Source organism: Tamandua tetradactyla, chromosome 9 (genome assembly GCF_023851605.1).
Source record: "Tamandua tetradactyla isolate mTamTet1 chromosome 9, mTamTet1.pri, whole genome shotgun sequence".
Taxonomy (NCBI): Eukaryota; Metazoa; Chordata; class Mammalia; order Pilosa; family Myrmecophagidae; genus Tamandua; species Tamandua tetradactyla.
This window is the reverse complement of record NC_135335.1, coordinates 73,696,991-73,718,581: the sequence shown is the minus strand read 5'-3', so window position 1 is coordinate 73,718,581 and position 21,591 is coordinate 73,696,991. Positions and strand designations below refer to the sequence as shown.

General features: G+C 33.9%; 1 protein-coding gene across 1 annotated transcript in view; it reads left to right on the top strand.

Moving 5' to 3' along the window:
- CDH10 (cadherin 10) overlaps positions 1-21,591 on the top strand; it is a 182,677-nt gene that overhangs the window by 111,362 nt on the left and 49,724 nt on the right. Inside the window, exons 3-5 of the mRNA XM_077115126.1 lie at positions 17,192-17,486; positions 18,388-18,507; positions 18,923-19,090. Of these exons, the coding sequence (XP_076971241.1) occupies positions 17,192-17,486; positions 18,388-18,507; positions 18,923-19,090 (583 nt within the window). The remainder of the gene's footprint in view (positions 1-17,191; positions 17,487-18,387; positions 18,508-18,922; positions 19,091-21,591) is intronic.

Genomic DNA, 21,591 nt, shown 5'->3' with positions numbered 1-21,591 from the left:
ACTCAACTGTTGTAGCATGAAAGTAACCTTAGACAATCCATAAAGGAACAGTAGTTCTTGTACCTACAGAACTTTATTTATAAAACAGGCTATGGGTCAGATTAGCTCATGGTGTATGGTCTGCTAACCCCCTGCTATAGAGTAAATATAGTAGGTTGAGGAAATGCATCTACATTGAATCTACTTGCCAATTAAAAACAATGAGAAGGAGAGGAAGGAGCAGAGGGAGAGAGAAAAAGAAATACAAAGAGGGAGAGACAAAAATAATACATATTTTGCAAACGGCAAAGTATATGTATGAGAGATAAATAATTTATCAAACTTATGAAAATGCAATCCTAAATTAAGAAAGAGAAAGCTGTAAAACCCAAATTATTTGCATGACTTAATTCCCAATTAAAATATTAAGATTTGGTAGCAACAGTTACGAAGGTGTGATTAAAATAATGAGCATTATACAGAAGTCTATTTATGAAGCAGCCTGTCTCTAAATTTTGTGCAAGTGGGAGAATTTCTCTTTACTAACCTGACAAATACTGGAAGTTCATTCACTACAAAGAATAAAACAGAGGATTTCAGGCTGAAAAACACCTTGGTTACTGCCTGAAAAATTAAACATTATATAAATAAGCATCCATTTTGCATGCTGACACCCAGAATCTTCATTCTCCACTTGCCTTCCAAAGTTCTGTCAGGCATTAGCTCTAGAAACCTGTTTACTAGGATAATCAGTAAGGATTCTGAGTAACCCAAGAATAAAGAGCCAAGAGATGTTGACTTCCAAGGATCCTCATCTAAAAATCCTAGGCTGATCTCTCTGAGTGACAAGCGCTGCCTTCACAAGTTCTCAGATGTTCTAATCATGCTTTTTAGTCCCCCCTCCTCATGTATGAGCAGATAGTACATTGTCAGACATTTCCAGAAAGCGTGTGCTATAAATAAGCAAAAAACAAATAGAGGGAAAATATACTTGTAAAGAAAAAAAAAACTTGACAAAAATCATTAATTTCTAAAAATACATTGCTCTAGTTTGCTAGCTGCCAGAATGCAATATACCAGAAATGGAATGGCTTTTAAAAAGGGGAATGTAATAAGTTGCTAGTTTACAGTTCTAAGGCCGAGAAAATGTCCCAAATAAAGGAAGTCTATAGAAATGTCCAATCTAAGGCATCCAGGGAAAGATACCTTGGTTCAAGAGGGCCGATGAAGTTCAGGGTTTCTCTCTCAAGTGAAAAGGCACATGGCGAACAGGATCAGGGTTTCTCTCTCTCAGCTGGAAGGGCACATGGTGAACATGGTATCCTCTGCTAGCTTTCTCTCCTGGCTTCCTTTCATGAAACTCCCCGGGAGGCATTTTCCTTCATCTCCAAAGGTCACTGGCTAGTAGACTCTCTGCTTCTCATGGCTATGTCATTCTCTACCCTCTCAGAAATCTCTCTCATGCTCCAAAATGTTTCCTCTTTTATGGGACTTCAGAAGCTAATCAAATCCACCCAAATGGGTGGAGACATGTAGTCACCTAATCCAGTTTAACAACCACTCTTGATTGGGTTATATCTCCAGAGAGATGATCTAATTACAGATTCAAACATACAGTGTTGAATAGGGATTATCCTGCCTTTATGAAATGGGATTTTGATTAAAACATGTCTTTTCTAGGGGACATACATCCTTTCAAACCAGCACATATATAATTAACATAATAATATATATTAACAATATATAATATTAATGTATATTGCACTCATAAAATAAGAATAGAATATCTTTCTGGTTAGCCACTGTACCATAGAGCCACAAAATTTAATGAGATAGCAAAAATTGTTTTATTCTCTCTCATGTTTCCTATGATTCAGGATATTAGGAAGAACTTGACTGGTTTATGTGGCTTCGAGTCCTTCATGAGGAATCAATGAAATGGTGGGTGAAGGGCTGGAATATCAGAGGGCTGGCCAGATCTCTCTCTCCCTTTCTCTCTTCATTTAGTCTCCAGATGTGCTCTCTGCATGGGCTAGTTGGGGTCTGTCACAGGCTTGTGGCCACAGTGAATCTAACACGCCTCCATGGCAGGTCGGGTCTGTAGTGCAAGTGCTTTTGCAAATAAAGTAGAAGTTGCATGACAGCCTAGGAAATCACGCAGTGTCACCTTAGCTGCATTCTGTTCATTACAAGAGATTCAGGGGAAGGGAATTGGACTCCAACTCCTGATGAAGACTTAAGGAGTAAAATTAAACTCTACTTGTTGGTTAAGGAGTGACAAGTTATTAACAGAGAATATAGAGTGGGAGACAATGATGTTGACACCTGTGGAATATACAGTCTGCCACAGAAATATAACATTTGAAAGACCATTAAGCAATGGGAACTTATGCTTCTAAAGTATACCACCAGAAAGGTATTAAATTTATCCTGATGGAAATAAAATGTATATAAGTGTGGGTGAAAGCACAGAACTAGTTTAAGATGAGACCTGTAATTCTCATGGTACAATACCAGTATGTACGTGTGTACTTGTACAGCATGTGCTACTAAACAGAGGAGACTTTTGGAAGTAAGTACATTAAACAGAGGTTTGATAGTTGATTATAAATCAGAGAGAAAAAATTCAGACTTTGCATTTTTGTAAATTTTGCATTAATTTTTTGCATAATATATTTAATCATAAAAAATCAGTGATTTAACTAATCTCTATTGTAAATGCCATATAAACAAAAAAATCTGTTGCTCATGTTACACGCATAAATGCACATGCATTCAGGTGATAAAAGTGAGTCAGGGCAAATGAAAGCTTTACTATATTAAAATCGAGGAAGGTGTATGAGACCATATACATGACTTTGTGTTAGGAAAAGGCTTCTTGACAAAGATGCAAAGAAAAAAGTATAGAAGGAATGATTGATAGATTTGACTATATTAAAATTAAACATTTTTCTAGGACAGAATTACACTATTGGCAACACTGAAATTAAAATCTCATACTAGGAGAAGACATTTGTAATGATATCCTGCTAAAATTCAGAATATACAAAGAATTCCTTAAAAAATGAGAGGAATATGAGGAACATTGCATACTCAACAGAGGAAAAGAAGATATGTATGCATTAGAGAGGAAAACAGCACCTTATAAAAGTCAATTTAAAGAGATAGCAAATTTAAAAACCTGAGGTTAAAAATGACTCAGCATTTTCAAAGACCAGAAGTGCCACTATGGGTTAAAGTGGTTAAAGGGAAAGTGGAAAGAGACTTCAACCCACAGTGGCGTGCACTGCTTTACATTTTAGAGTGATCACTCTGGCCGCTAGGTGAAGAGTAACCATAAAGGAAACAAGTGCAAGTAGAGAAAGGGCAGATTAAGTTAATATTTTGATGACTGTTGGACTGGCTGAGGTGGAGATTGTGAGAAGTAGCTAGAGATGAATTTTGAAAGCAGAAAGAATTTGCTTGTGGAAAAACTGGTAGGATGGGTGGGGGAAAAGAAATAACAATTTAGGTCTTTAGTTTGACAATCATGCAATTTACTAGAAGGGGAAAAATTGAGTTGTGGGGAGCATGGAAATGATGCATTCAGTTTAGAACAAGTAATAATACTCAAATTGTAAAAATAAGAAATATAGGATAAAAAGAGACACACCAACTTTAGGATTGTGGTTATGTCTAAGAATATAAGAAAGGGAATGAACAGAGAGAGAGGACCTCAGTTATACGAACAAGAGTTTATCTTTGAACTTTATTTTATTTCTGAAAGCAAAAATGATCTGATATAAATTTGTCAAAATATTGACACTTTTGAAATTCCAAAACTTGTTTCGTTTGTTTTATTAAACTGTTTGGTTTCCTTTCTTTATCTTCCATTATTGTTGTGTCCATTTCCTTTGAGAATTATTGCCAGACTTCGAAGCTTAGATGTAGGTGAGTGGGAAGAAGGGGAAAATGGAAGGTATAGAGAAAGCAGATATAAATTATGTAAATTTTATATTTCAGAATAATAATCACACAGAAAGATGCGCATACAAAATTGTATAACTTAATTTGTAAACTGGAAGAAGATTATGCTACTTTAAATACTTTTGCCCTTTCGATTAATTTTTATGGCCTATTGCCATGTAATTTAGTTCTTAATCTAAAGGCATTATTATCGTCATTATATATAATTAATAACCATTTATATATTGCTACATAGTTGCAAGGTCTGATGTCCTTCATTCTTCTCAGCGATTTTATTTTAGATCACTTTCCTTCAGTCTGGAAAAACTAGTATTTTTTTTAATTGATTTCTTGTTGGGATAAATTTGCTTATTTTTTCTTCTGAAAACACGCTTGTTTCTCCTTTTTTCTTGATGTGCAGTTGCATAGTGCAGGCTTTTAGGTTGCCAGTTATTTTCTTTCAGTGCTTTAAAGATGTCAACCCATTGTGCTTTGGCATCTTTCATCAATTCTACTAAAATATAAGCTGTCAGTCTGTCCTTGTTGCTTTTAAGTTAATCTATCTTTATTTTTCTTGATGCTATAAAATTCTTCTCTATTTTGGATTTTCAGAAATTTGACTATAGTGGGAATAAGTGTGGCTTTCCTTTTATATATATATATATGTATTTGAATTCTTAGATCTTTTTGACTCTGTATTGATATCTTGCATCAGTTTTAGATAATTCTTAACCATTTTCCCTTCAAATATGACTTCTTTTCCATTCTCTTGACTTTGATTTCAGATGTGTTAGAAATTTTGACTCTGTTTTACATGTATCATTTTATCTTTATTTTTTGCTTGCATTTTTTTTTCTGCTTCAGTTTATGTGTCTTCTGTGTATTTGTTCCCATTTAGTTATTTTCTTTTTACCTTCCAAAAATTCATTTTATGTTTTCCTCCATCTAATCTGCTTAAAACCCCTCAGTAGATTTATTAACCTCACACATTGCATTTTCCATTTTAAGATGACTTCTTGATTCCTTTTTTTTTAAAATAGAGTGTAGATCTCTGACAAAATTCTTCATTTTTCATCTGTATTTAACATTTTCATTTACTTTTTCAAATATATTAAATGTAGTTACTTTAGTATTCTTGTTTGTTAAATTCAATATGTGGGTTATCTCTCTATTCTGTCTCTATTCTGTTTTTTTTCTTTTGGTTTTGTCATATGATCTGGCCTTTTTGCATGTATAGTATTTTTTTTCTTTTTTTACCACATATTATGTATAAAAAATATAAAGGCTTCAGAATGGGTCATTTTCTCTGGAAGTTTTTTCATTGTCCTTATTAGAGTTGGGACTTATCACTTTAATTCAATCTGGAGTCACTGGTTAGGACCAAGGTTAGCAGCATTTATTCCTTTTCGGAGCAAGTGATCCCTTGAAGTTTCCAGTCAAGAGTGGGACCTGCCTCCTCTGCCCCAAAACTCTGCTGGGCATTCAGTGCTGCTCTTCAAAAATTCTCAGCTCTGCCCTTTAATCTTTTGTTTCATGCTGGCTTTGACAGTTGATAAAAGTCTAGAAGAGGAGATCAGCTATGTGTTTGAGGACCCTTCAGTCATATATTTTTTTCACTTCAGTTATGCATGGACAATAGCAGAGCTGCTGCTTTCCTTGCTCCTCAGAGTGGCCTTTTGTCAAAGGTCCACTCTGGAATTCTAGTCCCTAGATCCACTCTGTACTTTTTAATGCCCTTAGATAAAAAGTCCTCGGAGGGGCTCAGGTTCAGTTCAACATTCCCTCTAGGGCTTTTAACTTCCACCTGTTTCTCTCTCTCTCTCTCTCTCTCTCTCTCTCTCTCTCTCTCTCTCTCTCTCTCTCTCTCTCTCTCCTTTCCTGAACTTAAAAGCGAGAAATCTGAGGGAATGCTGAGAGTTTACCTGACCTTTCACAAGCTTCCAGCCTGGCTGTTTAGATTCTTACAGACTCAGAATAAAACAAATGTCATATAGGGAAGACAGAAAACATGTTTGAGGAAACTTCATTTCTCCAGTATTTCACTTCTGTCTTACATCCACTCTAAAACTGGTTTCTTTTTCTCCCAAAAGTATTCTCTTCTTGAGTCACTCCTGGATCCTCACCTTCAAACTTAGACTCAAGATTGACAAATGCCCCCTGAAAAAAAAAATTTGCCTGTTAACAGTTTACTTCTGAAAAATTATCTCCTCTTAGATTTCAGTCCTCAAAGTTTTTGGGTGTTTACAGAGCCAATTGGCCTTTATATTATGATTTTCTTGTAATTTATGTTTTCTGCAGGAATTTTGGCCTGCCAGTCATCCTACCATTATGATTAATTACAGATCATACACTAACTTAAACTTCAGTTTCAAAGACATTTTTTGCATTTGAGTTCTGTCCCTGGCTCTTCACCGAAAGTTTTACATTTTACTTTTTACATCGGGTGTTAAAAAAGTTTAACATGTAGACATATGTGCATATACAAAAATACACATACATACATACATGCACACACATATAAATAACAGTGGGGTCATGAAGAAAGCAAAGTAAATTCAGCCTTAACAGAGAGTTTGAAAAGCACCTCATTTAGGAGATAACATAAGTCATAAAGAAGATCTTAATAGATGAGTAAGCAATTGTAAAGTAGATAAATGCTGGTAGTGGTGAAGGAGACAAGTTACAGAGGTATGATACTGTCTAATAAATTTAGGGAACAGGCATCCCTATTTGACAAAAATGCGTTACTTAGAAAAACTAGTAATCTTTCTTGGGGAGAATATTTATCCTGATTCCTCAATCCCTTTCTATTGTGGAAAACACAGAGTCAACCTATGATACAAATGTCTTAAGTTAGTTGTTTGTGGAGATATTTCAGAGGAGCTTTGTATTCTGTGATACTCCCTTGTGTTATGTATGTGTATGTGTGTACATATAAGTATAATTTTTTTTCTAGGAGTGCTTTCAGAAACTTTTCTTCAGATTCACATTTCAGTTAATGCCTCAAAAACAAAAAAAAGATCCAATAAATGATAAGGAACCAAGCATCCTTTCTCCTTCTTGGCCATAGCCTCTAGGGACAGCAGGCAGCTGCCCAGGCCTACTCCTCTGGGTCTCCAGTCATGTACCTGTCACTCCATAGCTTTCAAGATAAAAGCATCTTTAAAAACCTTAGAGACCCAAGATTTCAAATACTTCTCATTCACAAAAGTTTTCAAAACTTTCAAAGGCCTAAAATCCCACTTGTATAATTCCCATCACTCTCTATAATTTACTTTAGTTCAATACAGTTCAAGAAATATTTGCTTAAATAAATTCCTTTGATGAACACCTATTCTTAGCCATCTCTTTCTTTATGCATCCACCTTACCTTTCCTGCTGAAAAAGAGGAAGCAAATATTCCCAGCTGCTTTTGTAGCCCATAGAAAAGAAGGAATCTTAATTTACTAAATATTCTCTACTCTCTTTTCACATTAATTAAACATGAGTCTCTTGATTTTAAGCATTTTGCATTTACTTGAACTTATAGGCACCTATTTACATAGATTCCTATATTGTAAATTTGAGATTCTTATGAAGATTTCTTTGAGTTTGGGGGGAAAGCAAGTTGTAAAAACATTTAATGTCATTTTTAGACCATGAGGGAATATTTTAAGAAATTCATTGATTTTCAAAATTATAAGAAGGAAGATGCCAATCTTCTAGAAGAATATGGATTTCTCAAAATTATTCCTTCCAAAACTTTTAATACAAAGATAAGACAATGCATTAGAAAGAATATGTATGGTATACTTACTAATTAAAGTGTGGTAATATTTCCAAAGGTATTTAAAGACATTTTTCTTATCCCTTGAAAATCATCTATATAATATATGTATTTTATGCAGTGATTTGTAAAACACTGTCAAGAACCTTGATCATATAGCATCTACAATTATAAATTATAATAAAAACATATGTTGTATATCACTTGTTATTGGATCCGAGTCAGATGCTTTCTTTTCTCTTGTGGAACTTTGCTTCCTTTATTTGCTATCCTTAGAAAAACATCCTTGCTGACCTTTGAAGTATAAAGTGCTCTACAGATGGGTGTATTTGAAAAACTTAAAAAAATGTTTCCAGTGGGGTTTTGGTGTCTTTTCAGAATGAGCAAAGGATATCTGCCATAGCTGAGATTTTTCAAGCTATGACTTGGTAGCTTCTGGTTGTAGCAGAAGATGCCTTCTGGAATCTTGCAGCACTCGGTGCTAAGTCTGACTTGTTGTTCTGAGTAATCCGTAATGGCTTCAAAGAGAGGCTCTAAAGCTCCAGAACTATCCCAAATTAAATTTACCAGCTAGGGTGACCAATGAACACAAGATCAACTTTCGACTTCCGGAGAAGATGGCGGCTTAGTAAGACGCACGGGTCTTAGTTCCTCCTCCAGAAAAGCAACTAAAGAAACAGAAACAGTACGAAACAGCTCCTGGAGTCACAACAGAGACCAAAAAGACAGCATACCCCATTCTGGAACAGCTGAACGGGCAGGGAGAATCTGCTGCGGTGAGATACCCGAGGGGCGCGCGTTTTCCTGGCCGGGCGGCTGGCGACTGGGGTCCCCTCCACGCACGTGGCTCCCCGGTCTGACTGGGAACATTGGATAGCGGGGCCCTCCCGTCACGCTTGGCGTTTCGGGCCAGCTGGGCAATTAGGACCGGCACTCTCCCAAGCCGCGGCGGCCAGCGACCCCCGCCTCCACGCGTGGTTTCCCGGGCCGACTGCCGTGCAAACAGACGAGCACCACGAGCGCCACCTACTGGGCAGGAAAAGAAAAATAGAGCCCAGAGATTTCACAGAAAAACCTTTCAACCAGCTGGGTCCCACACCCAGGGAAATCTGATCAAATGCCCAGACACCAGCAGAAAATAATGGATGACGCTCGGAAAATTGAAGATATGGCCCAGTCAAAGGAACAAACCAATAGTTCAAATGAGATACAGGAGCTGAGACAACTAATGCTGAATATACGAACAGAAATGGAAAAACTCTTCAAAAACCAAATCAATAAATTGAGGGAGGACATGAAGAAGACATGGGCTGAACAAAAAGAAGGAATAGAAAATCTGAAAAAACAAATCACAGAACTTATGGGAGTGAAGGACAAAGAAGAAAAAATGGAAAAAACAATGGATACCTACAGTGGTAGATCTAAAGAGACAGAAGCTACAATTAGTGAACTGGAGGATGGAACATCTGAATTCCAAAAAGAAATAGAAACTATAGGGAAAAGAATGGAAAAACTTGAGCATGGGATCAGGGAACTGAATGACAATATGAAACGCACAAATATACGGGTTGTGGGTGTCCCAGAAGGAGAAGAGAAGGGAAAAGGAGGAGAAAAACTAATGGAAGAAATTATCACTGAAAATTTCCCAACTCTTATGAAAGACCTAAATTTGCAGATCCAAGAAGTGCAGCGCACCCCAAAGAGAATAGACCCAAATAGGCGTTCTCCAAGACACTTACTAGTTAGAATGTCAGAGGTCAAAGAGAAAGAGAGGATCTTGAAAGCAGCAAGAGAAAAACAATCTGTCACATACAAGGGAAACCCAATAAGACTATGTGCAGATTTCTCAGCAGAAACCATGGAAGCTAGAAGACAGTGGGATGATATATTTAAATTACTAAAAGAGAAAAACTGCCAACCAAGACTCCTATATCCCACAAAATTGTCCTTCAAAAATGAAGGAGAAATTAAAACATTTATAGACAAAAAGTCACTGAGAGAATTTGTGACCAAGAGACCAGCTCTGCAAGAAATACTAAAGGGAGCACTAGAGTCAGATACGAAAAGACAGAAGAGAGAGGTATGGAGTAAAGTGTAGAAAGAAGGAAAATCAGATATGATATATATAATACAAAAGCCAAGATGGTAGAGGAAAATATTATCCAAACAGTAATAATACTAAAAGTTAATGGACTGAATTTCCCAATCAAAAGACATAGAATGGCAGAATGGATTACGACCCAGCAATACCACTGCTGGGTATCTACTCAAAGGACTTAAGGGCAAAGACACAGACGGACATTTGCACACCAGTGTTTATAGCAGCATTATCTACAATTGCAGGGAGATGGAGGCGGCCGGGGTGTTCATCAACAGACAAGTGGCTAAACAAACTGTGGCGTATACCTACGATGGAATATTATGCAGCTTTAAGACAGGCTAAACTTATGAAGCATGTAGTAACATGGATGGACCTAGAGAACATTATGCTGAGTGAGTCTGGCCCAAAACTAAAGGACAAATACTGTAAGGTCCCACTGATGTGAACCGACATTCGAGAATCAGCTTGGAATATATCATTGGTGGCAGAGACCAGCAGGAGTTAGAAACAGGGTAAGATGGTGGGTGGTTGGAGCTGAAGGGATACAGACTGTGCAACAGGACTAGATACAAAGACTCAAGAATGGACGGCACAATAATACCTAAGTGTAATGTAACTAGGTTGGAACACTGAATGAAGCTGCACCTGAAATATGGTTTTTTGTTTGTTTGTTTGTGTGTTTGTATCTTTTGTTTTTGTTTTTTCTTTTTCCTTTTTATATATATATATATTTTATTAGTATTATTATTTTAATTCTCTATATTAACATTCTATATCTTTTTCTGCTGTTTTGCTAGTTCTTTTCCTAAATCGATGCAAATGTACTAAGAAATGATGATCATACATCTATGTGATGATACTAAGAATTACTGAGTGCGTGTGTAGAATGGAATGATTTCTAAATGTTGTGTTAATTTCTTTTCTTATTTTTGATTAATAAAAAAATTTTTTAAAAAAAAAGATCAACTTTCAACAATGATGCATCTTTTTGGAGACCTCCAAAGGGCAAGAGGGTGCTCTAGTTGATGAATAAGACTGGCTTACAATTTTACCTTTGGAGGAGATCTCTTGGGAGCCCTCTCAAATGTGAAAAACAAACCATTTACACTTTTTTTCCAGGCACTAAACCATGCATCCACCATTTAAATCCTCTATACTTGCTTCTGGTCTCAGAGAAAGAAATTGTTGAGGAAAGCATCTTATCTATCTAGATCATAAGATATGGGGTATTTTAAATTTATTATATTTTTAAATATGAATTCTATTGAAAAGTTTTATGTCTCCTCCTCACTTCTATTTTTGAAGGAAGAATTTTTCCATTGGGATTCATAAAATTGTTCCATATTTTCTCAATTTTATTTTGTACGCTTCACATATTTCAATTGTATTTGTGATAATAACTGAACGTTATTTATTATATTATAGTATTAATATTTATTGATTTGGAATAAATAATAAATGAATAATTTGAACTTATTTCTGTTGAGATTGTGCTTTCTTTTTTTTTTGGACAGTGGCTCATCTTCATCAGCATTTTATTTTTTTATTGATTGGTTGATTGTTGTTTTAATTTAATTTATTTTTTTAATTGACAAGCCAAAACAACATGCAAACATGAACATTCTTAACATATAGATATTCCATATATGGTGTACAAGCAATGGCTCACAATTTCATCACATAATAGTATATTCATCACCATGATCATTTTTTAGAGCACATGCATCACTCCAGAAAAAGAAATAAAAAGAAAAAAGAAAAAACTCATACATACCATAAACCTTACTTCTCCCTCTCGTTGACCACTGTTATTTCCATCTACCCAATATATTTTAACTTTTTTCCCCCTATTGTTTTTTCTATACCCCATTACCACTCCCTTTTTTTTTATCCAATATATTTTTTATTTCTTAATGCATGGAATAGGACCAAAATATTATCTGCTCAAACAAGAGCTACTTTTATTGATCACTAGGCAAGATTGATTGTTTTTATATTAGAGCCGTTGTGGGTTTACAGAGCAATCATACATAAAACACAGGATACCCATATACCACCCTACTATTAACACCTTGCATTGGTGTGATACGTTTTTTACAATTGATTAAAGCACATTTTTATAATTGTACTATTAACTATAGTTCATGTTTTAACTTAGACTCACTGTTTTGTACAATTCTGTGGATTTTAAAAAAACTGTTATGCTAGTAGGATATGTGCAGCTTGACATTTCCCCTTTAACCATAATCAAATATTTAATTCATTACTGTTAATTGCATATCCAATGTCTTGCTACCCATCACCACTATCCATTAAGAAAATATTCTATAGTTCCAAACAGAAACTCTGTACATTATAAGCTTTAACTTCCTATTCCCTACCAGCATTTTTATTGGGTACAAATATAATGCTATTTGATCCAAAGCTTTATTTTGCATTTGATGTTATGTTACTCACTGGAGCAATTAGAGCATAATATAATGTTGATGCTACCAGAACAGCACAGCATATTTGCTACATTCTGGGTTTTTCAAAACAAGTATAGAATATCTCAACTATTAAAAAGCAAGCATAAAATTATCAGTGTATTTTAGAAATCTATTAAATAATTTTTGATATTTTTAGGTTAATGATCACAAAAATAATCAGAAATTGTTAAATCGAGAGATTGTTTACCCTTTGCACTCTTAACTAACATGTAATAGTCTTTGTGCTTCATTCATCAAAATGTATCTTTTGAAAAACTAATTTAACTGTTACAAATATAATGGTAATGTAATTCTATGAATACAATTCTAATTTTCCCTATTGCCTTTCTCCAGTTCTGGAATGAAACCAAATACTAGTAGGTACCAATATATTTTAAAAAATCAATATTCTGGATGAGATAGACTCTCATATAGCAATATAAGTTATTTGGAAATAATTAGACTTTTTGTTCTGGAAGAATTGATGGATATGACTTCTCACTTTTGTTTTTAAATTCTCCATTTTTTTTCTAACAAAGGATGAAAAGATAAGGTATAGCCTTTTATCAATTATCTTTTGGATAACAAATGATTTCAGTCTCTGTGCCTAGGTACTTTGATTGTTTTTATATTCCTTCATTTAATGTGAATAACTGGAAAATAAAAGTGAACTGATGTTACCACAAATGTTTCAACACACCTCATATCCTGATGTGTAAAATTAATTTAACTCTACCTGATGTGTAAAAATTTTTTATTTCTTCCTCTTAAAACATGAAAAGATTTGACTAGATGAACCACAAGACCCATCTTAGCTTAAAACCTCCTTCTTAGGTAAATATCTTAAGATGAGTACTTTTTATGGAGTGTCATAAAATTATCAGAAACCTGCCAAATTTCAAGCGCCAGGCTTTCATTAAATTATTTATTTTTAGAATATTTCTTTATATCCAATGTATTATTTTTTAATATTAAAAGTACTCCATACAAATAATTGTAATAATGAATTCTAATTAAATATATCTAAATTAAAAAGTTAAATAGCAGGAAAATGGCTTTTAAATGTACAACACAGTACCAGTTACTCTATTTTCATTAGTTGTCATATATCTTACCATGTCCTTTATATGTTTGTGAATTTACAAGGAACACAGCAGGTTGTGAATTTTTAATAGGCTTTCTTGACGGGAAGAAAAGGTCAATATTAACATAAAATTCTTCTTAAAGATTTGTGGCACAAATGTTTCACACCAGAGAACAGGTGTTACTGAGAAACTAAAGCCCCGACAATCTGACATTTTTTCTATGTTTAAGGAAAACTTAATGTCTCATATAATAAATAGTCCAAGGTGAAATCAATCTAGATGTTATTTTCCTCAAAGAAGATACAAACTATTTGACACGTAATCCATAATTCTGCTTCTCAACAATCTAAAAATGATTTTATTCATATGTTTTTAATAAGGTCATCTACTGATACCTAATATTCAATCAAAAATGGAAATACAATGAGAAAGTTACAGTCATAAGGACTGAACTTTACCTGATCATCACTCAGTAAATGAGTTGGAATGAAATAAAATTATATTTCATACTCAAACACACACACACCAAGAATTGAGGGACTGTGATAAAAATAGGGCAAAGGGACAGACAGAGTGCAAGGAAAAGGATAGTTAAATTAAAAGAGGTAAACTTAGAAAGATAAGGGGAGGCTTAAGCAGGAGACAATAACTAAAGATCTTTATTCACTGGCTTTCTGGAATTGTTTGGAAATCAGCATCAAAATTTTCTTTTAAATTGTCTTGTTTCTCATCAATTTTTACCAAAGAGGAAGCAATATCTCAAGTCTCAGAAGGTCTCAAATTTCATCTCTCTGCCTCTTACTATATATAGTAAACATCTGTTATAGTTTTCTTTACTAGTCAAGTTCTCAAATGTGTGTTTTTAAAGAATCTTTTGATTAACATGCTAATATCAATCTTCCAAATACAGTCATTTTTGCCCTTTATTCTAGTGTTAATATTCAGTTGTTTCCCTTTGTAAGAAAAGAATAGATTGTTTTTTTAACTCAAGTTATCATTAGTGCAAACTCTACTGGTTCAGGAAATTTTATTATAGTTTTGCTTCTTAAGACTATAAACTTATAAATTCATAGGTCTAATTTGCTTCTCTTAATTAAATTTCCATTGGCAAAGGTAGAAATCCCTTTATTTTTCAGTTCACAAAACCACAAACTTCCAACCCTCACTCCTTTGATACCGTACTTCCATCTTCAAATTTTCAATTCAACAGAAACTCCCAGAGTATGTGGCCCAATTACAAGAATTAATTTTCACTCTCTGTAGTGTAAGTGAAGGTAAAAATCTTGCTGTGATTCATATTCCAAAACTGAAATTATAAAAAATAAATCTCCCCATGCTAACAACTCTTTTGCAGATCTTACTGATTAGAGTAACAGAACCCATCTTCACAATTTCCTTATCTCCTTTTAGATAAAGGAGATAACTCCTTTAGACTTTCCTTATCTCCTTTTCCACCACAAATCTAGTATTGTTTCTAAGACCCAACATTTGTAAAATGTAAAAGTCTCCAAGCTTCATACCTTTCCTCATTATTTATGTTTGTTTATTAACTTTAAAAAGCAACTGATTCTTAGGAGAGTCAGCAAATATTTCTCAATTAAAATTGTTGAATGAATTGAAAGTAAACCTTATAACTTTGCTACAAAGTACAGTTATCTGATCAATGATAGATGAAACCAGTGATCTTTTCTTGAAAGATTTTGATTATCAGACTGAACAAGATATATATATAATGCTTAGATATGACATTTGGAAAATTGCCACAAGGGTGCACATTCACATAATCACCTAATTTCTTAGCAACTATGTATATTTTCAATTACTGAAAGTATCAATTTTGTGTTTTTGAGAGTTGTTCCCTGGAAAATACAGTCAGATGTTACTTTTGAGACTTTTTTAGTGTAAAGCAAGTATTTCTTGAGTTTTCAACAATGCTTTGCATATGAATAGATAAAATTGCAGTAATAAACATTTTTTAATCTGATTTCTTTAGCTTTGCCACCAACTACATATCTTTATGAACTTTTCTTTATCCATATGTCAGTAATAATAAGCTATTTATTCTAATACCGAAAAATGGAGTTTTGTTCACAGTTGATGGCTAATTACTAATTACCATAAACGATTAACCGATTTACTAGACCCAGAATTTACTAGTAAAACAATATATTAGGATTATATATAAATATGTTTAAAATATGTGTTTATTTTAAATAGTTTTTGTGTCCATTTAAAAATGTTTTCACATTCAAGTTCATTGACATAATCTCCAGTGAAAAGAAAGAAGCTTCCTAGTAGAAAAACAAAAGTCTATTTTAAAATAAAAAACAATCAGTTCAACATTCCTGCATTATTTAGATAAATGGCTCATTCCATATAAATTCTTGTATAATGAAGCATTATTGTCTCCAATTTTTAGTCCCCTAGACTGTAGGTTGGTGTACCTATTCTGATTTATGTCTTCATTTGAGAAGAATATTATAAAGTAAATGTATCTGTGTTTAGATCTAAACTATAATAAATGCTTTGTAAGACTTAAATCTGCACAATGATTTTATATTTCTTATCAAATAAATTGCAAAATAACATTTAGAAAAGTATAATTTCTCAGTGTAAGTTATAAAATTGTGATGCTAGGATATAAAAATGTATAAATCTTGGGTAAGAAGCCAAAGAAAATCTAATAACCCCTTTGCTTTTTCAAAGCCGTGCTCTGCTCCTCCTATGGGCACTCCCCTCCTTTCAGGATAAGAATTCCATGAACCTGCATTTCCCTTTCCAGATCACACCTATGGTGTTTGGGGCCTATTATTCCCTGCCCACATTAGCTTGCTTTCAGGCCCTGAGAGTCCCCATGTCAGTCAACCAGAAGAAGACCACACTCAGGGCTTGCTAGTATATACACCCCTCCCCCTGAGAGCTGGCTTGGTGGGCAGCTCTCATAAATAAACAAATTTAGATGGAGTTTCTTGTATCACCTGGACTCAAAGGCTGGAATTATCACTGGGATGGGATGGCCACTTGAGTAGATGCAAAGGTCTTTGCAGAGATGAATTGATCCTGGAGAATAAGCATTGTGGGCACAGAAAAGGGGACAGCACAAAGACTCATCCTGGATTGCCTTGTTCCTGGGCAGAATTTATCCTTTGCAGTTGTTAAGAAGATACAGTTCACAAAGTAGGAGGCCAGAAACATATTTTATCTTACAGTTTATTAGCTTGATTTATAACTTTAATTTATATAGACGTGTTTTATGTGGGCATTGATTTGTACTCTTGCTCTGACCCCTGTCAACTTTTGTGAGGAGTTGCTGTCTTGTATTGAAAAAATGATAAACCATATTCTGAAAGCAGGAACTATGTCTTATGCAACTTTGTCTCTCTAACAGTTTTTAAAGCATCACTAATTACCCAACAGAAATTCAATATCTAATAATAAAGTTCATAGGAGATGGATTTCCTGTATCATATGAGGCTAAAAGACTTTTTCTTTCACAGGAAAGAAATAAGGGATGCAAGGCATACATCAACCGAATCAAGATTTCCAACATTTCTTTATAAAGAGTAATTTGCCCATCAAAATGGTTATTTATCAAGCAAAGCCCTGTTTAGTTTATTTTAATTTTATTTCTATTTAGACTATAAATCACTCTGATGGTAAAACATTATACCTGCTTTTTAAAGTGTATAAACGAGTGTGATCAAACTTATTCAACTACCATTTCAAGAGCTAAGCTATCTGACCCCATTTTTCAGTGATGGAATTACCAAGATCTCCTTAGAATTCTTTCAGCCCTTATGTAGCATTAGACATTATCATGGATATGCTCTTTTTTTATTTCCCCTAGCTTCACTCAGACCAAGATAAAGGAGACGGATCACTCAAATATATTTTATCTGGAGATGGAGCCGGTACTCTTTTTATTATTGATGAAAAAACAGGTGACATTCATGCCACAAGGAGAATTGATAGGGAGGAAAAGGCATTTTATACTCTGCGTGCACAAGCTATTAACAGAAGAACTTTGAGGCCTGTAGAACCGGAGTCTGAATTTGTGATCAAAATCCATGATATCAATGATAATGAGCCAACATTCCCAGAAGAAATTTATACAGCCAGTGTTCCTGAAATGTCTGTTGTAGGTAAGTTCTTTTATAATATTCGTGATAGTTCTTTTATAATATTTAGATATAAATATAATATTTATAAACTTTATGAAAATTTTAAAGAAATAATAATCAGGAAAATTATCATTTTATTACAAGAGTATGCTCACTGTTATTCTGGTAGATGACATTATATAAACCAATAGAACAATTCTGATTTTTGTTAGAAAGTTGTATAGCAAACTCTCAAACTCTGATTTCTCACCAGCATTGCGCTGGGATAGTTATTTAATATTTACTTCATTCGATCAAAAGGACTGTTGACAATTGCCTCAGTATACTGTCCTTTTAAATACCCTGGACTTCATTCAATAGTTTTCAGTAGTTCATGGAATCTGGGGTCATTTTAGAATATTTCTAAATTTAGAATTTAATAAACTCATAAACTCGTATTCTGGAACAGATGTTAATTATTTTTATAGTTAATTACTGGAGAGTGTGGAAGAAGAGCACACTTAGTCCTTTGTGATTAGGTATGCATTTTACACGAAACAATTCCATTCTGTGCAAATGAATTTAAATATCAAGCTGAGCATTTGTAAAGTGACTGCATTTATTACAATCTGATACAGTATAGCATTATCTATTGCAAACATAAAATACATCTGTTGGCTAAATAAATGCTATGTAGTTGAACTCAACTTAGATTTTTCCTGTAATAGCATTATATATCATTTATATATCATACACACACACATATACATATATATGTGCACACATACACATACGAATACAGGATTTTCATCCAATTATGTATAAATGTTTCTTTAAGAGGTCATGATTAAAGCCCCAAATCATTCAAGTCTTCAATGAAAACCAGTGCTTTTGCTCCTCCTTCTGGTACTGTGCAGAACTAAGCTGAATTTGGATACTTCAGGTACTTCTGTGGTGCAAGTCACAGCTACAGACGCCGATGACCCTTCATATGGGAACAGCGCCAGAGTCATTTACAGCATACTTCAAGGGCAGCCTTATTTCTCGGTGGAGCCTGAAACAGGTCAGGAATTATGAGTCATTTTTGTTCACTTTACGATTTTTATAAGTAGAAGGGAGATAGGGAAATAAGAACAAGACCTTAACTTTAACATTCACATAAGAGTGATACCACGTGGCATGGATGAGAACCCAAAGTTAGACAGTTGCGTAACTAAATGGATATCTAACTGTGCCTTTGTTTTTATATGTGGGTTCAGATCTTTATAACACGCATGCGGTGTTCTTTACGAAATAGAAAAAGCATCGCAAATTCTAACATCTTTACATTGAATATCTTTGTGCAGACTCTAGACATTAATACTTAATGGCAAAGACATGCCTTTCATAAAATTCACTATTTCAGAAATATTATTTGCAGGCTTAATGAATAAGTGATAAAATAATGAGATAACAAGGGTTGATATATTTTCTTCAAGGCATCATCAGGACGGCTTTGCCAAACATGAACAGAGAAAACAGGGAGCAGTACCAGGTGGTGATCCAGGCCAAGGACATGGGTGGCCAGATGGGGGGACTGTCGGGGACGACCACGGTGAACATCACGCTGACCGACGTCAACGACAACCCGCCTCGCTTTCCCCAGAGTAAGCTGTCTTTTATAGTTTTTCCGCAGGGCAAGAGCTTAGGGTAATATAAAATCAAGAAATCGTCATTTAGTGTGAAACAATTTGAAATTGTGCAAATGTGTGACAAAACAGAACAACATATGTACATGTTGATCGACTCAGTTATTAGAAGATAAAATTAAGTATTTCAGGCATTTTTCATTCAGAATTTATCAACCCTCTACATAGACAGACTCTGCAACTAGGACTATAATATGTACACTGTGTCTGGCAGTAAGCAAAAATAAATATTTCTTTTATTTAAAAAAATCAATAATTTTGCAATGCCTGCATGCGTTTCCATTTAAGAAGTTTAAGAAAGAGGATTTGAAGGTGGTTTTTTTTTTTTTTCAATAAAAGAATCGAATTTGACATATTATGAGGACTCAGCTAGAAAGGGTTGTATAAGGAGAATCCTACATAATAATCAGATTTGCATTTAATATCACTATATTTGATATAGTCAGCATGGCTGAAGAAATAGGAATTTCTTTAATCTTTTGATCTATTTCCAGATCTACTCAGTGTTACAGAATTAACCCTCAAATTCCCAATGTACATTAAGAATAGTTTAATAAACATTAACTTCTGACCATTTAATGCATACATATATCCTCCTTTTCTATACAAATTTGTAGAGATGCAATCAGAGAAGATGATATGATATTAGGTTTCAATGGACACTAGAATTCAAGGGGTCATTAGGCATGTGGCATAAAATGCAGACCCTAATAAAATCTATGCCTTTAATTAAGAGTATTCGCTATTAACTTCTAAATTGTTCCTTCATTTCTTGCTGATTTGTTTGTATTTTGACTTGAATATCTTTGAGAAAAAATATTAGCGTATAAAAGGCAATCAGTTTTATATTTATGCCTTTACACTAAGGACTATTAGTCAAAAGAAATTATGGCTTGCAAGTTTGCTGTATTGTTTAAACTTTTATAATTATTTTACTTCTTTTCTGTGGGTTTTTTTTTCTAAAGTTGATTAGTGATAGTTGACTGATTTGAACTGAATTGTTTAAAATTATATGTATGTGTGAGATTATAAAATTCAGGTAAAGTTTCCTTCAGCAGGCTTATCATATGCCTATGTATGTCTGGTGAACCTTTTCTTCACTATACCTGTCACTGGGGAATAGTGGCCCAGAGTCCATGGCTTCTACTAATGCTTCTACTAATTAGTGGGTGGCTTCTACTAATGCTACTTTCATATAAACACATCTCAGCTGCAGGCTACCTTTGTGATTGGCCATGGAAAGAAAACCAATAATAATTCATTATAGTTCTTTTGGAACATTTCTAAGGGTGTGTACAATTACATTCCTAATGAAATCTTATATACTTGTATCTTTCTGACCCCTCTTAATGTAAGCCTATTGCCAGGAGAATGAGAGTGCAAATCCAGGAGAATAAATCATAACTGTTTAATTGGAGAATGCACAATAAGCAAGACTATTCTTAAAGAAAAGTATTTTTTTTTATAATAAATCCCCTCAGGAATGAGAATTACATTTACACTGTTCAGAAATATATAATAATTTGTCTAAAATGCAATCTATTTACAAATGATCCATTCGATGATCAAATTGAGAGATTGTAATTCAATGCAAAACTACACTTTATTTTTTTAGCTTGTCTTGTGGTAAAATGCAGATAATATAAAAATTGCCAGTTTTATAAAGTTTAACTGTACAATTTGGTGACATTAATTACATTCATGATGCCATGCAGCCACCACCACTTCTATTTCCAAAATGTTTCATCAGCCCAGACAAATTGTGTACCCATTGAACAATAATTCCCCATTTTCATCTTCAGTCAGTCACTAGCAACCTCTTTTCTACTTTCAATCTCTATGGCTTTGCCTATTCTATGTGTTTTATACAGAATAGTTGTCATTTTGTATCTCATGCATTTTCATTACCATTGTTAAGATTCGTCCATGTTGTAGTATGTATCAGAACTTCAATGTTTTTATGGCTGAATAATATTCCATTATATATCTGTACCATGTTTTCTTTTTCCATTCTTCTGTTTATGGATATTTGCATTGTTTCCATCTTTTAGCTATTGTAAATAATACTATCATGAACATAGGTGTACAAGTATGAGCTTGATTACTTGTTTTCAATTCTTTGGTTATGTTTCTAAGAGTGGAATTGATAGGTGATATGGTAGTTCAATAATTAATTTTTTAAAGAACCGACAAACTGTTTCCCACAGCATGCATAACAAAATATAGACATTTTTAAAGATCAGTTTTAAATGAAAATTAACTTGATTAGTTTTTTTTAAAAATGCATTATGTATCATCTATTGCTCATACATTTATTGGACAAATATTTCCTTTAATTAATTCAGAATTTGTGATGGGTGTTTAGCAGACACCGTACAAAAAGTTAACATCAGCCTAAGAATAATAGTAATAATCCTAATCATAACTATCATCACTGAGGAAGAAGGAGGAGAAAGAAA